Source organism: Neopelma chrysocephalum, unplaced genomic scaffold (genome assembly GCF_003984885.1).
Source record: "Neopelma chrysocephalum unplaced genomic scaffold, ASM398488v2 Primary Assembly neopelma1_97872, whole genome shotgun sequence".
Taxonomy (NCBI): Eukaryota; Metazoa; Chordata; class Aves; order Passeriformes; family Pipridae; genus Neopelma; species Neopelma chrysocephalum.
In genome coordinates this window covers 1-18,102 of record NW_020926201.1, presented here as the reverse complement: position 1 = coordinate 18,102, position 18,102 = coordinate 1, and the positions used below count along the sequence as shown (strand labels likewise).

The 18,102-nt window shown below is 41.8% G+C and overlaps 2 protein-coding genes across 10 annotated transcripts; both read right to left on the bottom strand.

The window, feature by feature from the left end:
• Position 1: 1 nt before the first annotated feature.
• LOC113961993 (probable 2-ketogluconate reductase) lies at positions 2-5,168 on the bottom strand. 4 transcript variants are annotated; one of them, XM_027672783.1, is made up of 7 exons: positions 5,080-5,116; positions 4,574-4,839; positions 3,664-4,048; positions 2,586-2,757; positions 1,397-1,575; positions 742-838; positions 2-359 (listed from the first exon to the last, which is right to left on the bottom strand). In XM_027672783.1, exons 3-7 carry the CDS (start codon positions 4,043-4,045, stop codon positions 206-208), a joined length of 984 nt encoding a protein of 327 aa, XP_027528584.1. In that variant the 5' UTR covers positions 4,046-4,048; positions 4,574-4,839; positions 5,080-5,116; the 3' UTR covers positions 2-205. The 4 variants fall into 4 exon arrangements, with proteins under 4 accessions (XP_027528584.1, XP_027528582.1, XP_027528585.1 ...); XM_027672781.1 differs by having other exon boundaries at positions 4,555-4,839; positions 5,080-5,115; XM_027672784.1 differs by lacking the exon at positions 4,574-4,839 and having other exon boundaries at positions 5,080-5,168.
• Positions 5,169-6,529: 1,361 nt separating this feature from the next.
• Positions 6,530-18,093, bottom strand: LOC113961991 (probable 2-ketogluconate reductase). Of its 6 annotated transcripts, none has more exons than XM_027672779.1 (7): positions 17,799-18,092; positions 16,971-17,067; positions 13,286-13,670; positions 11,448-11,619; positions 9,299-9,477; positions 8,953-9,083; positions 6,530-8,125 (listed from the first exon to the last, which is right to left on the bottom strand). In XM_027672779.1, exons 3-7 carry the CDS (start codon positions 13,665-13,667, stop codon positions 8,069-8,071), a joined length of 921 nt encoding a protein of 306 aa, XP_027528580.1. In that variant the 5' UTR covers positions 13,668-13,670; positions 16,971-17,067; positions 17,799-18,092; the 3' UTR covers positions 6,530-8,068. The 6 variants fall into 6 exon arrangements, with proteins under 6 accessions (XP_027528580.1, XP_027528579.1, XP_027528574.1 ...); XM_027672778.1 differs by having other exon boundaries at positions 8,987-9,083; XM_027672773.1 differs by lacking the exon at positions 6,530-8,125 and having other exon boundaries at positions 8,134-9,083; positions 17,799-18,093.
• Positions 18,094-18,102: the final 9 nt, after the last annotated feature.

The following is an 18,102-nucleotide window of genomic DNA, read 5'->3' as shown; positions in this document are numbered from 1 at the left end:
GCAAGACTGGGGTTTTTCATTGAAGGTCACGACAAAATACTGCAGGTTTTCCACACAGAATTGCTGTCTGTTATTTAAACAAATTAAACATTATATATTTTATCTGTATAATACTCATGGGATAATTACATGAAAAGTGATCGAATTACTGTTTTGTCACACTAGGATAACCACTTAATGGCATTAATGCTAAGTGCAAGCCACGTTATGGCAACACTTCATGAGGGATAGGAAGACCTGCAAGGCCCGCCTGTATGCTTTCTGTCATTTCCTCCATCATAATGCGGCGTGTCTTCTTGGTGGCACTTCCGATGTGTGGAGTTATTATGACATTCTTCATCTTTAACAAAGGGTGATCCCTGAGAAAGGAAAAGAAATGCCGAGCTAGTCACTCACAGCATATTCGTTATCTATTTCATCACCCGCAGGTAAGTCAGGGAAATATTTCAAATAATTATTAAAAAAAGCGCCAAACAAAAACAATTGCATGACCCAAGCATACTCAGAGCAGTTCAAAGTGCTGCCTAGGTTGGTGGGGTTTTATGCAACGTATCCTCCAAATGAGTCATGTGATTTTTGTTTGGCTGGGACAGAAGGATTGGGGACCTGGTTTCAGCAGTCCTAGTGCACATACATCATATACTCATACTAACAAAATCACGCAACTTCTCATGTGCTCACAAAATTTTACTCAGTTTGAAACTCACACATACACTCATTTTATTTAAGTACATGTCCTACCTTGGCAAAGGTTCAGGGTATGTCACATCCAGAGCAGCTGCCTTAATAACTTTGTTTTGAAGGGCTTCCACCAAAGCATCCTGATCCACTACCAGACCTGGGTTACAGTAAGAAGGTTATGTTTATTTTCATATTCTGTACTGTTCTCTTACCATCCTTTTGGTCACAGTGGTCAGGCAAACAGCAGGGCTAGCCATGATCACAATGCAGAAGCAGCAGCAGAGTGTGATGGAGGGGGAGGAGGAAGCTTGGGTGTGTGCATCAGTGTTGAACAGTCAGGAATTAGCAGCATGAAACAAAGTATAGTCCAGGCTTTATAGCAGGCTGTGCCACCATAATATTATTATTATTATTATTTATTATTAATGTGCAACAACACTGCATTAAATAAATAAAAAGCTTAAGTAGGAGGTTATGTAAGTATACATGGGCTTCTAACACTCCAAGCTCACTAACATTTCAGAGACTTGCTTGCTCGTTATTATGGGAACACTCAAATGTTTTACTGCGATATGACCACAGGCATCTAAATAATCTAGTAATCAGAGCATTTGTGGAAAATTTTAGAGTGATGGACTCCATATTAGAGTTGGGTTTTCCCAGGACTTGTCATGCCAGCAAACCTCAATGCAGTTTTGTTTATGTCACACCTCACCTCTGCTAATATTAATGAGAGTAGCAGTGGGTTTCATCAGCTCCAGCTCCCTCTTCCCAATCAGTTTGTGTGTCTGTGGAGTTAGGTTCACAGCCAGCAACACAAAATCTGACTGCTGGAGCAAATCATCTATCTTCTTACAGTAAACAGCTCCAACGGCACTTTCTTCTTCCTTTTTTCTGGGGGGAAAAAGCCAAAATTTAACTTCAGTACACAAGAAACAAGAAAAAGATCAAATCACCCTTAGAGAAAAAGTTTCTTAATTGTTTTCTTCGCTCCACAGTGCAAAGCAGTTAGCTGGTTATCTGACTGAAATTCAGTAAAGACAAATGTTAAGCTGTTTCCCACAATACCAAGTGAACTGTACACAAACGTGCAGTTCTATATCTGTAGGGATGGAAAGTAAGAAATGAGTATCATGTAAATGCACTGAATGAATGATAAAATAAATTAATTTGTATCACACCTTCTGGTTGTAACAGGGATTTTTTTCCAATCCAAAAGCAAGACTGGTGTATTACAAGAATTGCCTTCTCTGGGAAAAGTAACTCATGTGAAAATTGCTGAGGAAACCCACAAGACAGAGCAGAGGTTAAATCTTCAGAAATTTGTGTCAGCAGCAGCCTAATTTCTCTGTGCAGCAGTGCTGATTCACTGAAACCACAAGCACAGCAGGACCTGCTAGTGCATTTGATCTCTATCAGGACAAGTCTGGGGCATGTACTGCTCTCATCAGATTCCCGCAAAAGAATAGGATGGGATGGACCTGATGGGAGCACAGGGGCAGAGAGCACATAGACCTCAGCTAGAAGACAGTAAACAGACTGGCAAGTCTGGCTTTTCATTATCAGCTGGCTCTGGAAGGGTGAGATGTCTCTGCCTGAATCCCTGCCTCACCTAAGTTGCAGGAGTTATGTCCTCCCAGACAGTTTTCTCCTTTCCTTAGTCTACTGTAATGTCACCACCATGACAGGCAGGATCAGGGAGTCCCAACTCACAGGGAGACCAGTGAGATATATCTCTCCCATTCCTTGCTGACTTTCTTTCTGTATAAACTGGGAAATTAATGACCATCCTGAAAGAAGTGTATGTATTTTGGCACTTAAAGAGCTCAGTGAAAAGTGAAAGCATAGTGAAAGGTACAAATAACGTTTAAAAGCAGTTGCCACGGAGCTGCAACCAGCTTTACCTCTGACTCCTGTTGTGATACAAAATCTTCATTTCAAAGGCTTTGGCTCTTTCAGCCACTTTGTAACCAATGGTGCCCATTCCCACAATCCCCAGGGTCGCTCCAGAAACCTCAGCCCCCAGCCAGTCAGCAGGGAAATGCTCTGTGTCAGGGGAGACTGCCATCTCGTAGCCTTGGAGGAGGAAAAGAAGGAAGTATGTCATTTAAAGGATGTTCTGGCATCTGGTTACTTTTTTTCCCACTTTTTGTTGTAGGACAAGCAGAAGTACAGAAGCAGCAACAAAATGTCATCGTGTTTCTGGACAAAAAGTGAATAATACTGCACTGTACATGACTGCTGACTGATTTCTTGCTTAGGATGGAAACATATCCAGCCTCTCTTTGGCAGACAAGGGAGGTAAGGCCAAAGCAGCAACCTCCCTTGGATGTACATCACACACCCTGCCCATCATCTCTCTCTGCCTGCAGTACAGATTATTGCACAACTGAAATGCACCTCAGCTTCTTATTCATCAGCAGGGGTAATGAAAGTGGCAGTGCCATAGATGTCACTGACATTGTAAATACTGAATGGTGGAACTGATGGATTAGTTGTGGGATCATCAAGACTTTTAGGAAGGCCGTACCATGCCCAGCAACCTTGAAGATACACCAAGGTTGGCAAGGAAAAGAAACACAGAGCATGGTGGACAGATTTCTGGACAGCTTGTTTGTGATAACTCACATACATGGCAGCGTGGCAAAGACAGGTTTCAAGCCTCCTTGAAAATATCTCCTTTTAATCCCCTTTTATTATAACTTGAAAAGCAAAGCTGAAGTGAACAAAATCAATGAATAAGTGGCTGTGGGCTGAGGGAGAAGAGGCCTGAATTTAGGGCTGTCTGAAGAAAAAACACATCTACCTTGCTGATATGCCTTTTTGGAAATGCAAGTTATTGTTAATAAGACAGATAACTTTTTCCTTGTCCTGCACTTTCCACATTTCTACTTTTAAGCTTACCTTTGCATCAGCACACACTTTCTGCAGGTTTTGAAGTCACTTTTTCTATAAAAACACTAAAGCCATTTCAGTTATTACCTTCCACAAGTCTCCTGGAAGATGCCAGCATCAGAGCCATTCCCAGGTCTGCAGTGTCAGTGGAAACAATAAATGGAGTGTTGGACACTTTCACACCAAAGCTAGAGAGGAGGTTCAGGTCCAAGTGATCTATTCCCACTCCAGAACTTGCAACTATCCTCAAGTTCGGCAAGCTCTGGAGCAGCTCTTTGTTAACAACTGGTTTGTGATACCACATATAAATAGCTCTGATCTTTTTGCTGAGAAATGTCTTATTTTCAAGATATTCTTTCATGGTGATGAGATGAAAATGTTTCTGCAGAAATCCAACATGGTCTTCATATACTCCATGCATCCCTCCTATACAGTCAATTAGCACATAAGGCAGTTCCTGACCCTCCATGCCCTACAAAAGCAACGAGAACCAAAAGGACATGGTTTTAAGCAATCCATTATAGCGGTTTTTTATTAAAAACCAGGAATTGATTGGCTTCATTACATGCTGTTTTCCCACTATGGAAGAGCTGGCTAAAGATAATTACTCCCACATGCAGGAATTTTTCAGTTCTTACTGTGTTATTCAGAAGGATGTTCAATTTCTATATAATCTTGTTAATAATACAAGAAAACATTGTTTCTGGCATGCCAACTATGCTGACACTTAGACAAATGAGTTATCAGGTGTTACTCCTGTTTAATATTCAATATTTAAAGGCCAAAGTCTTGATAATTTGAGAATGTGGCCATGTAAGTGGAAGGGTATCCTTTAACCCCCAAGTTCTGCCTTTGATTGCCACTTCTGCAACTATATTCAACAATTAGCACTGATGAGATTATCTCAGGAAAAAAATCTCATTTAATGTTAACAGAGCTATAATTTGTCAACTACGAACTTTGGAATTATCGAGTTACTTCCTGAACATAAGTTTACCCTTTCTTTTTTCGGTCTCCTTCAGTATCCTCACAACTCTTCACTCTGCCGACTCCGGAAAGAACCAAGTCTGTCATCACAGGTTAGAGACGGGAGACCCGCAGCTGCCCATCAGCCCAAGGCAAGGCGCTCCCGCACCGCTCCCACACCGCCAGGCCAGCGCCTCCCGCTCTTCCCCCGACCTCACGGAGAGTATTCCCGGTCCAGGGCCGGTCGAGCCCTGGCTCGAGGTGTTTGCAGCTGTCTCGGCCGGCCTGCCAGTGAGACTAAAGATACGAAGGAGCTGGAGCGGGAGGGGAAGGGCTCCGTCCGGCCCTGAAGGACGGGGGGTCGCAGAGGACCGCGGGAGCTCCCCGTGCCCAACACGCTCGGTGCTACCGACGATGCCACCGATCCCCCCCGTGGGGCCGCGGCCACCAGAGTCGAGGGACCTCGGCGGCCGCCTGGTAGAGGCGCTCCCGGTACCCGGTTCGGGGTCCCGCAGTCCCGCCGCAGCTCTCACTCACCCTGCCGGCCCCGCTCGCCGCCGCCGCCGCGTCCGAGCCGCACCCCCGGAGAGCAAGGGCGGAGCGGGACTCGCCGCGCCCAGCCGGGACTGCCTGGACACCTGCACCCCCGACCAGGCTGAGCGGGGAGGAGAGGCGGTGCAAGGGCGCGGGAGGTGCACCCCAATCCCTCGGGAAGCCGAGAGACAGCAACGGGAGCTCGCAAATGGTTGTGTGTTTTTAAAAAAGTGTGTAGTGTTTCTGCGCTATTTGTGATTTCAAAATAAAAGACATTTTGCATTAATGCCCAGCACACTTTTTCCCCCCACATTGTCTTCAAAGGCCAGCTGTGGTCTGGTCTCTCTGTTGGTCATTACACATAGTCATTGCACAGGAGTTAATGTGGGACGAAGAGTTGTCTCTGACTGGCAAACACCAGTGACAGCTCTCACTGCACACACGAATGTTTTTTCCAACCTAAATGATTCTTGGAATATCCTCAAAACCTCTCTTTGAGAGTAAACCAACTGGGCCAGGCTTAGGTCCTTAGGCACTACAGCTCTTACCCCAGCCATAGGCAGTCCTGTGTGTATGCCAGCTAACAAATGCATGAAAATTTTCCTGACAAGGTTACTTGTGCTGTAGATCATAGAATGGTTAGGGTTGGAAGAGACCTTAAAGATCATCTAATTCCAACCCTCCAGCTGTGGACAGGAATGCCTTTCACTAGACCAGGTTGCTTGAAGTCTCATCCAACCTGGCCTTGAACACTTTGAGGGATGTCCCTCAACCTCTCTGGGCAACCTGTTCAATGCTTCACTACGCTCTGAGCAAAGAATTTCTTCCTAATATTGAAACTAAACTTAACATCCTTCAGCTTAAAGCCATTCCCCCTTGTTCTATCAGTACGTGCCCTTGTAAAAAGTCCCTCTCCATCTCTCTTGTGGGCCCCTTTTAGATACTGGAAGGCTGCTATAAGGTTATCCTGGAGCCTTCTCCAAGCTGAACAACCCCAACTCTCTCTGCCTTTCCTCATGGGAGAGGTGCTCCATCCCTCTGATCATCTTCATGGTCCTTCTCTGGTCTCACTCCAATAGGTCCATGTCTTTCCTGTGCTAGGCACCCCAGATCTGGACACAGCACTCCAGGTGGGTCTCACAAGAGCAGAGTAGAAGGGCAGAATTACCTCCCTCAACTTCCATCCCTGGAGATGGAGGCCGGGAAGTACAGCTTCAGTACTGGGTTCACTAAGGTTGCGTTGAAGTGATCCCCCTTGCTGGTCAGCAGCCACTGGAGAGGAGGCCTAGCTTCTGTGATGACAGCAGCTCAGGAGCCGGGACACACCACTGCTGTAGGCACCAGGAATCCCTCTCCTTCCTTCCACACTAAGAAATAACCAGCCATGGGGTGCTGCTGTGTCTCTCCTGACTACTGTAGTGCTTTTAAAAGAATGGATTACAAAATCCTATCATCTTGAATTCTACCAAATACATTTTAATATGCTGAACATTAAGGCAGTCAAGATTAATACCAAATCCTCTATGAAATTACTAATAAAAAGATAAAATATAATAACATTTCATAGTAATTATATAAAACCATATATTGTTCTTGTTATACTGGTAATGATTTTTAGTATGATTTCCTTCCATGAATTTCAAGTTCAGACAGTTAAAGCAAAAATTCATTAACTAGCAAGATGGGGTTACAGCATATTAACTAGATTCTTAGTTAAGTCTACTTAAATTTTCTTCCTTAAAAAAACCCGAACAAACTATAAAATGTTTACACATTACCTGTTTCATATCCAAAACTTCCAAACTACTTTGCTGATAAGATGTAATAGGTGATCTTTTAACTTACTGCTCACTGTTACCTGAGATCAAAGGACCACTGTTAAGTCCCTCTCAAAGTTATTCTCCCTATGAATTGAGAATGGAGGCCTATCTACACATTTTAGTTCTGAAGGAAAAAAAAAAACACTGAAAACACAACATGGGAGTTTTTTCCTTTGTATATCAAATCAACAAATTTGAATGAAGGAACGATTTGTTAGAGGAGCCAAAAAATAATAATTAAAGGCATGTTACTCTTTTTTAAGTAAAAATCCAGGACATACCTATCAAATGTGAAGAAAATGGATGTGTTATGTGGTTAGATGTGGAGAGAATCAGATGGCTTCAAAGTTTTTTTGTGCAACTTGAACATCTAATTTTAAAGCTATGGTTCAGGAGCTGATACATCTCTATTGGAGATATATCTGTATAGCAACATATGTGACAGAAGAAGTCAATTGTACCGGAGCACTACTATGTTCTAATTAGGTTTAATTTGTAGAGTACCTTATAGACCTCCATGTAGTCTGTTAAGCTAAATCACATTGTGTTGCTGTGTGCTATTAGTTTTCTATAATAGAAAGGGATCTGTTATACCAGCATTGTACAGAGCACTCTGAAATAGGTCTGTGGCTATGTGGAGAGAAGTATTGCATAGTCCGTGAACTTCATCCCATCATTAAATATTACCACTGGCGTCCACGTAATCCTGCAGGGTGAGCTGATGCCTGCAGTGTTAATAAGGTGCTTGCACAATAACTACTTCTTAGATTTAGGCTTTTGAAGTATTGCGTTACCCTAAAAGACTTTCATGCAACATAATGTATACATTTCCCAGCTGGGTTGTATAGACTAGCTTAAGTATGAAACTGGACAAGGACATAAATTTCCTATGTCTACATTATGTGTTATAAGGCAGTATTATATGTGATGAGGCAAAAAAAGCTGAGGCAGGAAATCTATATTCATGAGCTTGAAATAGGTTTGTCTTAAGGGAAAAAACATAAGAATAAAAACCTTTAGAGCTGATGGGGGAAAGAAAATAATAAAAAGAGATGTGTTATCCTTTTGCACATCAACTAGGGAGCACTTCACTGGGCATGGGGAGACCATTTAGAGCTGCTAGTATGTTTTCAACTGCTTCCTCTGTTATCATGGAAGTGGCCTTGTCTGTTTTAATGCCGAGGTGAGGCGTTATAATGACATTCTTTAATTTTAACAAAGGATGATCTCTGGAAAAAAAGAAAAAAGAGTTGTTATCTACTGTTGTTCATCCAAATATAGAGGACTCCTACTTTAGCTTTTGCACTTTATTTGAAGTTAATTTGACATAACAAGTCCCACTTAGAACCACAGAACTTGATCACCTGTGTTGAAGTAATTTTGGACTGTAAGAGGACACCTTAAGAGTTTATACTGTGCTCTTTTCTCCAGAAACAGAGTTTTGCCACTAGGCAGCAATTCAAACTATGTCAAAAGAGAGGATTAAGTCCTTCTGACATATTCACACTACACAATGGTCTGAGCTGTAGTTATTCATTCCCACACAGGCATAACAAGACCAAACTCCTCCCAAACCCAAAATGCAGCCAGCACAATTAACTCTGAGAGGCACCATCCTGGTAGAGGCATCTTTTTACAGAAGCCAAGCAGCCTCTGGGCCCAAGAGGTCTACAGTACTTCAGCCTCATATTGTGGAAGGAAGCCTGTGGGGAAGGACACCTCGGGGCAATGCAGCAGGTCTCAGAAGAGATGGCTGAAGCAGCTTTCACCCATTCATAGCAAGTTGCACCTTCTAATAAAGCAATTTGCAAGTGAAGCACTGCTGCAGCTTCACAGGGTGATTGTACTGAGGTGGTCTAATGCTCTCCCTGCCTCCTGCTGATTTCTGGCACCCAGGCTTCCCCTTGGCCTGTTATCAGCCCCAACATCTGGTCTGCATTCCATTCATATTCACGGCACTTTTATCCAAACCCCCATTGCAGGGCAGGGAGGGGGTGGCTGCCTCAACCAGGTCCCTGCCTGCTGCAGGGATACCTTCAGCCTCAGCAGGGCTCACCCATCCTTTCCAAGAAATAAGCAGAGATGACAACCTGGGCAGTGGTTCTGGGTAGGTGACATCCAAAGCCGCGGCCCGGATAACACCAGTCTGCAGAGCCATCATCAGCGCCTCTTGGTTAACTACTGCACCTGGTTTGGAATAAGAGTGTCTCTGAGTGCAACTTGTGTTGCAGGTAATGAGCTCAGAGTGAAAGGAGAACGGAGGAGGAGAGAGAGGAATTTTTGCCATGCCCAATCTGTCCTCGCTATGTGCACCACCTGCGCAGTAGCTGCAGCACAGTGCTGTGTGCACACAACAGGAGCTGGCCCATGCTTTCTGGCCAGTCAACTGTTCTGGACGGTACCTCGGCTGATGTTAACGAGAGTAGCTGTGGGTTTCATCAGCTCCAGCTCTCTTTTCCCTATCAGGTTGCGTGTCTGAGGTGTCAGGCTCACCACCACCATCACAAAATCCGCCTGCTGGAGTAAGCTGTCTATCTTTTCGCAGTAAGTGGCACCAACAGCTTGCTCCTCTTGTGCTTTCCTAGTGGGAGGAAAAGTATTTCAGGGCATCAGTCATGAAAATATTCTCTTCATTCATGCCACCAGTATACAAACGAAAGGATCTGATTATCACATCCATGTAGCAAATAGGTGGCAAATTTAGGCTCAGCTGGATGTTTAGACCCTTCTGGAAGGCTTCAAGCCCTACAACAGGGGATGGATTGCATGCCTGCCTCTCAGCCACTGCAGTGCAGAGTGCAGGGGCTTCTTATAAAGTCTGCAAATGGACTAAGGCTAAGCACTGGAGCAGATGGCACCACATGGTCCATTCTCCAGGATTCCCAGTGGGGAAGGTGCTCAAACCAGAGCAGTGTTATTCACCAGAACTCATGTCATCCTGTTGGCACCCTCAGTAAGCCTGTCATTTTTTCATGAGTGAAATCAGTGAGGCAGCTCTTTGCCAGGCTTCTGGCTGCCCCAGGACTTCTACAGAGTTAAGTGTTCAGCCGAAAAGTTACCAAAGTAGAGAGAGATTTTTAGTTTTAATTTTTCACAATAAAAAGGAATACTTGCTATTTCTCCCATTCTTTGTAAATTTAGCTTCCTGAACTTTGGGACCTAAAGAAGCAATGACAGGAGATCCTGTGTACAATTTTCTGCTCCTGATTGCAAGAGAAGGGCTTTGAGTTATTTCCTCCCTGATCTAGAAATAAAGAGGTCACACTAAGAAAATAACTTCAGAACTTTGGATCATGTGTCTCCTAACACATGCACTTCATTGGTTTCTTTCAGTGTACAGGTCAATAACCAGAGAATAAGTAGGAACAGAACAGACTGGAACTACAGCCAATTTTGCAGCATGCAGAATGCATCTTGATTCAACACATAAGCTTGAAGTGTAAATGTACTTTAAAATAAAAAGGTTTTTAATTTCTATTGCACTGTACATTGATCATTCACCACAGCACTCTTACATAAATATTACTTTAAAGACTGAAAAATATTAAACAGAGTGAGTTAGTGATGATCCATAGGGAAAAAAAAAAGATTTGTGCCTTTTGTTATATTTGTTTTGTGTGGCTTATGAAGAAATTCTGAAAGATCTTAAGGAGGGTGTTCACTAGTACTTTTTTTAATGTGAGTTTGCTCAGCTGTTTTTCTGAGTAACAGAAATGCCAAGCAAGGCTAAAAATATCTGGCCTCATTCACCCTTCTGATTTGACTAGGGCTAGCTAGAGCAGTGACCCTCCTTCTGCAGTCTGCATGTGGAGAGAATCACTGAAAGCCACATGTCCTAGCACTGCAGCTTCTCCCTTCAGTCAGAGGGAGTAAAGTTCTCTCAGGGTAGGTCATGATTTATAGCAGTGAATATTTGTTCTGCTTGTTGTCTGCACCTTGCCTGTTTGGAAGGGCCTTGAGTTATATGTGGGGATCTTGCTTGCTTTTACAGTGAAGAGCCCTTGTGCTGAATGTCTAACAAGGATCAGATTCCCAGACTCACAAGTTAGGAGGGGCCACAAATAAAAGGTGAAATAAGGTTAAATACTTGCTAAAATGGCTTGAGGAGAAAGAGGGTTTTCTCAAGAACAGCTCTCAAGTTAATCATATTGTGCCAAGTATATGTTTCTTAGTTTTCCAGACATTGAGTTTCAACAAGATCTCTCAAAATACGCAGTAAAAATAAACAAAAGGTAGAGTTATGTCTCACTATAGTATGATAGGATAAGAATAAAAAAAAAAGTATAAGCTTGATTTCCATTTTTCTGCTCATATCTGCAGGAAACCTTGAAATTTCTAATATAAAACCTCAATTAAGTTTCCAAGTGTTTAATCACCAAGTAACTCTTTACAGGACTGATTTAAGGCAACCATTCTTTTTTTTTCCTTTGTTTCAATCTTGGCCCTATTCCCTCAGTTTTTGCTATATTTCTGACATAATTCCTTGAAAAGAAAATACTGGCTACCTAGAAGAGAGTTTCTGCTGCACTTAAGGTCAGGACATATATTTACCTCCGTGTCCTGTTGTGGTACAAAATCTTCATTTCAAATGCTTTGGCTCTCAGAGCAATCTTATATCCAATGCGGCCCATGCCAATGATCCCCAGAGTAGCTCCAGAAACTTTAACTCCCAGAATATCAGCTTCACAGTAATCCACACTTGAAGAAATTGCAATGTGATGGACTGCAGGAAAAATACTCAAATATGAGAAGTGAATGGAGTCCAACACAGAGGAACAAGGCAAAAGAATCTGAACTTGTTGTGCTACTACAGCACACTTCTAATGATTACAAACACATGATTTTGTAGTGTCCTAGGTAACTCCCTAAAATATCATCTTTCCCTCCTACCTGTATATATGACATTCTCATTTATTCTTACTATACTACAAAAAGCCTTTTGATGTAATTTCTCCCAAAAATCCTTTTACTGTTTTAGACTCATGAAAATATTGCCCTGTTCTTCATCAACAATCAAAACAATTATTGCCAATAACAATGCAGAGTTTGGAAATGTCATGTAGAGAACACCACCAGATATTTGGTTTGCTTATTTAGAATAAGAAGAGGTTTCCTGTTTATATCTGTCACTCTCCTTTGAAAGAAAAGTGCAACTGCTTTAAAAATCACTGTGGTAATTTCCATAATTACCTGTTAAGCCTGCACAATTTTGGATAATTCTACAACACATAAAATACAGTTATATACACAAAGTCAGCACTTATTAATCTGCTAGGAAGATGACAAGCTTCTGATACTTCAGTCTTCTGATATTTCCAGCTTATCTAGAACATAAGCAGAATGTTGTTGAAGTATAAAAAAAAAGACTCAGGGGAAAAAACTCAGTCATGTGAGGGCAGAGCTGTCAGAAATGCCACCAGGGATAGTTTCTGTAGATGGGAACAAGAAATCAATCTCCCTTTTAATCTGTCTCCTCCTTGTGACATAGAAACAGATTTAGAGTGAGACAACCCTCCTTTGAGTTTCTATGAATGCTGTGGTGCAGGATTTGGCAAGTCAAAGTCAGGTAAATTTAATAGGATAAACCTGGGGGATCTTTTCCTGAAGCGGGAGGCATTCTAACAAAGGCAAGAGTAGGTCTATTTGGGGAAATAGCAAGAAAAAATTGTTGAAGAAACTAGAAAGGATGTTATAAGCAGAAAAGGGAGCAGACTGCTTTATTACTCTCTATTGCCCCTTAAATGCCCCAATTCTGCACCAATCCATTTCAGTCCCCAAGAATATGCCCATGCCTCTATCAGCATTGTGGGTCCCTTCCAACTTATTATTATTCAATGATTCTATATACCCTTGTTCTGCTTCACTGTTGTCTCAAACACTAATTTATTCTGCCAGCCTGTGGCTCCAGCGATTGTCTGATCTTGGGCATCTCCCTCTTTTGGTTATAGCATTGTAACACTGTCACATTGAAAAGCACATCTTATGTCGGTCAAATGTCATAGTCACTGAAAATGCACTGCTGCAGAAGGTAATTGAATTTAAAGTTTTTGTATGTAGAAAACACACATCAGTGTGTTGTTCACCTGTTCCAGTTTCTATGAACACTTGGTCCGTAAAGCAGAAAGTTGTATTTAAATTATGTGATTAGATTCTGGTCAAGTTTTTTTCAACCCTGTGAAAACTAAATTCATACGATTTTATTTATATGTGGTTGAAATAAAGGTTATGTATGTCTATGTATAATGTAACAATTTAAGTACATTTATTATACTTATTTCACATTTTATGTGAAACTATGTGCACTACACATAACTCTATAAGAAAATTCAAGTTAATGGTAGGTAAACCTTGTATGACTTTTAGAAGTCACAAAAGAATTGAGATGTTACCTTCCACTAGTCTTCTAGCAGATGCTAGCAGCAAAGCCATCCCAGCATCTGCTGTGCTGCTGGAAACAGCACGTGGAGCATTAGCCATCTTCACACCAAAGCTAGCTATAAGTTTCAGATCCAGGTGATCCATCCCCACTCCTGAATTTGCAATCACTTTCAAGTTTGGCAGGCTCTGGAGAAGCTCTCGGTCAATGACTGGTTTGTGCCACCACAGATAGATTGCTTGGACCTTTCTACTTAAATGCTTCCTGTTTTCAAGCAATTCCTTCATGGTGATGAGGTAGAAATGTTTCCTCAGGAATGCCACATGGCTGTGCAGTATCCCACGTATGCCACCAATTTCATTTACCAAAAGCCCAGGTAGTTCTCCTCCTTCCATGATCTGCACAAAAAAGAGAGACACAAATCATCAGAGGAAAGACATGTAATTATTTCCAGACATTTTAAAGAATAATCACTGTCATGTCCTGTTTCATGACATCTATAGCAAGAGATCCTATAAACCATGTATTTAGATAGGAAAATAAGCAAACCAAGACAAGAAAGCAGCTCTTTTCAATATATATCTGTTATATACATACATACATGTGTACACGCACACACACACGGATATTCACACAATCAGGCCTGAACAAGTTCTGCCCTCCGTGGTCTCCAAGATTTCATATTACTGCTACCATGCTCAAAACACAACAATTACTTCTCATCAATTACTTAGCTTCAGACCATCAACAGTCTAGTGCAATAAATCTCCTTTGCTACCCCGAAATCAAAAATTACCTTGTCTAGGTAGTTTAGAAAAGTGTCAGACCAAATCTAGTTCATGAAAATAAACTGCACAGTTTCATCATGCACTTTGAGTTACCAGGTTAATTTTTAAATGTATCATTGCAGAGATTTTTGCAGTCTCCTGTCCTGGAGAGATCCCAGTGACTGCAGTGCTTTCTCTTGAGCCTATCATAAATTAACAAAATAATAGATGCTTAGGCAAGTGTTTTCCAAGAAGGACTTGTGCACTCAAAACTAGTTGATATTTTTGGTTTTTTTTCAGGAATCACTGACCATCTGGTTTTGGTTCCCAGAGGGTTTGTGAATTGACAGTTGCTTTGATTCTTTTTTTGGTTTTGTTTTTTTTTCTTTCTTTGTTTGTTTGGTTGGTTGGTTTGGTTTGTTTTTTGTTTGTTGGTTTGGTTTGGTTTTTTGTTGTTGTTTTAAATAGACTATTTATAGCTGCTTTGATTTTCTACAGCAATTTTGGGAAGAGTGGTGGGTAGAGTGTTCAAGGGCTGAAGACCTTGGAAACCCCTATAGCAATACTTTCTGTTGCCTTGTTAGCAGTATTTCAGTATTTGCATTTGAATGTCTAATTCTTGGTCTGTCTACACTTCCTGTGCTAAAACTTCATTTTACCATTCCTTCAAGAAGCCTGACTATATTGCAAAATAATAGAAAGGCTTTCTGACTTTAGGGGGGTGACAAACACTTTACTGAATTTTCTGACTTTGTTTCTTGCTCCTAGGAAAGAGAATGTAATAAAAAGCTTGGCCCTGGGCTGCAAATTAGGACTGACCACTTATTTCGCTTTAGGCTGTGCCCTCACCCATGTGATTTCAATGGTAGTTCTACCACTGTTTCATGGCCAGTCAAGATAAAAGCATCAATTTTTGTCTTCTTGGAGGAACAAAATCTCCTGGGATTTACTTTGTTTTTCAAAGGATCACCTCAGGAAAATCAAAGACACTTTTTCAATGATTGTCATTGCTTTAACGTATAGATGAAGCAGAATTCTTACATTAGGAAAAATTTAGGCCTACAATTACTTCAAAGGACATTTCTTCAGTGTTTTGGTATAAAAATAGAATATTGCAATATTGGCTGAAAAATGTGTCAGGATACAGTCAAATTTCTGCAGAGAATTAAAGCTCATTCATCTTTCATAGATTTGAGAGTGTTACACAAACTGCTTGGTGCACTTGCTTATCATTCTGTAGCAGCAAGTACTGGGAACAGAACAAGGGTATGCAACACCCCAATTTCGAAGCCTCGGGTTCAACCGGGAATATTACTTCTATTTAAGGCTTCAAAAGAACCAAACTTTCAGAAAGCCTTTGGTTCGTTATCACCTCGAATTCATGTCCAGAGGAAACAGTGCCACTCTTTCTCTAAGGGAATTTCTTTCAACTTAGTGAGAAAATAAACATTTTGGCAAAAGGTTTTACAGGGATAGCATACAAACAAGGTAGAAGTATTTCACCAAAACACCCAGCACAAAGGTTCAGTCCACAAAAGCACCCCTACAAAGTAACCAGTACACCAGCTTAGTAAACATGAGTCATTGGTTCTAAGTTACTCAAGGAAAACTAGAGTAAAGGAAAGAGTTAAAGAACTTTGAATAAAGGAAAGAGTAAAGGAAGAACAGAGATTAATAAGAATAGAGAAAGAGAAGAGAAGAAAGAGAATAAGAGAAAAATAGTTACAGCCGAGGATCCGATGGCTCACACAATGCCAGCCAGAGGAGAAACACCAGCAGGGTGAGCCCTGTGCTCCCGCATTTATAAGGTTCTGCTAGCCTGATCAAGCCTCGCAGGCGGGACATGCAGGTCACTGACCACTCAGTACTCCCCTGGCCAGAGTGAGGTGTGCTGTAGGCAATCACAGGCTCCCGGGGGCGTGGTGTGGGCTACCCGCGTGTCCTTTACAGGGGACAGCTGCCCCACGCAGGCGTCTGGCGCTGCCAAGTGCTTTCTGAGGGCGGGCCTGACCTTGTCCCCCAAGGCCCAGCCATTCCCCACCCCCCCACAGCAAGTTGCCTCCGACCCACATAAAAGTGTTACATAATCCAGTGAGATTTGAATCCAGTACGTCACAGAGTATTCCCTAACAGACTGAAGATATAAAAGTGCGTAACTGCTCAGTTAAAATCTTCAAACAAATCTCTTTTATTGGTTCTACTTTATTTTTCAGAATTGGAAATAACAGTACAGATCAAGTCTAGTGAGATGACAGTTTTGTAGTATCGTGACAAGCAGTGCAGGAACAGGTTGCTTTCTTTTTTCAGTTTAGAAGTGGTACTCTAAGAAACAGTGCCTTCCTATAAACAGGAGATTTAGTGGTATCATCTGGCACACATCATTTGGGAAACACTTCACTTGGAATGGGTTGGCCACTGAGAACAGCCAGCATATTTGCTATTGCTTCTTCTGCCATCATATGGATAGCTTGGACTGTTGCAGTTCCAATGTGAGGGGTTATGATTACGTTATTTAATTTTAATAGAGGATGATCTCTGTAAGAAACAGAAAGAACAGAATATGTTACACAGAGAACTTTGCTGCTATCCTATGCTAGCTGTGAGAAAGGGAACCTCAGGAAACAGCAGTGGCATGTTGAGATAAAAGGGCCCCAAGCACAGAACTAGCAGAAAGCTGTGAGAAGCTTGCTTACCCATTTCTTTTTTTTTCTCTGTTGGTCTTGTTGTCTTGCTTGTCAGTTAGGCTGGCAAAGAACTGACAGATGTGGGAAAGGTGAATACTTTGTCATTTATTTATGATTGTGTGAGATAGGCTGAGGTTTTGCCCTTACACAGTGAGAGAGGCTCCCCGTGGAGATCAAGATTATGACAGCATTTTGCACACAGTTTGAAACATTTCAGATTAAAAGAATGGGAAACAGGTTTCTTTACCTTGGCAGAGGCTCAGGGTATGTCACATCCAGAGCTGCAGCCCTAATAACCTTACTCTGGAGAGCTTCTACCAACGCATCTTGATCAATAACTGCACCTGTATTGAAATGAAATCTTGGTATCATGATGAGTTAATGAACACATTTTTATGGGGAGTAAGGAAAGGTCTCAAGGGTCTAGTGAGAAAAATTAGAGGATCTTCATCTTGTTCAGAAGCAGAATGCCTTTCTAACAACCATTAGCCAAACAAACCAGCAATTTTATTTATTAATCTTTAATTACAGAATGATTATGGTCCACTGCATGAGGTGTTTCTTGGGATGAGACCAGTTTCAGTCTTTTCCTCATTTTGACACTTCCTGTATTATTACAGACAAATCACGTAATCTCTTCATGCTTTCCACTCTTTTTCTCTGCTTTGTTTACTGAAACTATAATCTTTCTCATATGCTTGTTCAGTGCCAACAGATCTGTCATCCCTTTTGAGGCTTCCTTTCTACAAGCTATTCCAAATGTTACATAATGTTTTCCCTTGTACCTGTTCATCCTCGCTTAAGATAAACCTTTCAGTTACTTCCACTAAAAACCTTGTCTTTAGGATAAGGCCAAAGAGAACTGAACATCTGCTGAGCATCCCTAATTTCCACAGGACCTTTGAACACATAGCATATGGTCCACAATAAGTCACTCATTTGTAGACTGCCAGCTACTTCATGACTCAAACAGACGGATATCACAGACTGAGGTTGGAGAGGGGAACGTCAACATAATCAAACAAAACACAACCTTAAGAGTGGAGCTACAAACAGTTACTTCAGATCATCCTACCTCGGCTGATGTTTATAAGAGTAGCTGTGGGTTTCATCAGACCCAGCTCCTTTTTCCCAATCAGTCTGTGAGTTTCAGGAGTCAGGTTCACAATCAACATAACAAAGTCAGATTGTTGCAGCAAGTCTTCCATCTTCTCACAGTACTGGACACCAACAGCCTCTTCCTCTTCCTTTCTTCTGAAGAAAAAATGCACACCCCCTCAAACTGACGCAACTATTTCTAACTGGCTTCAACAATCAATTACCCCAGGAGAGATCCAGAACAGCACAGAGACTGAGAGGTTTAAGGACAAGTTTAAAGG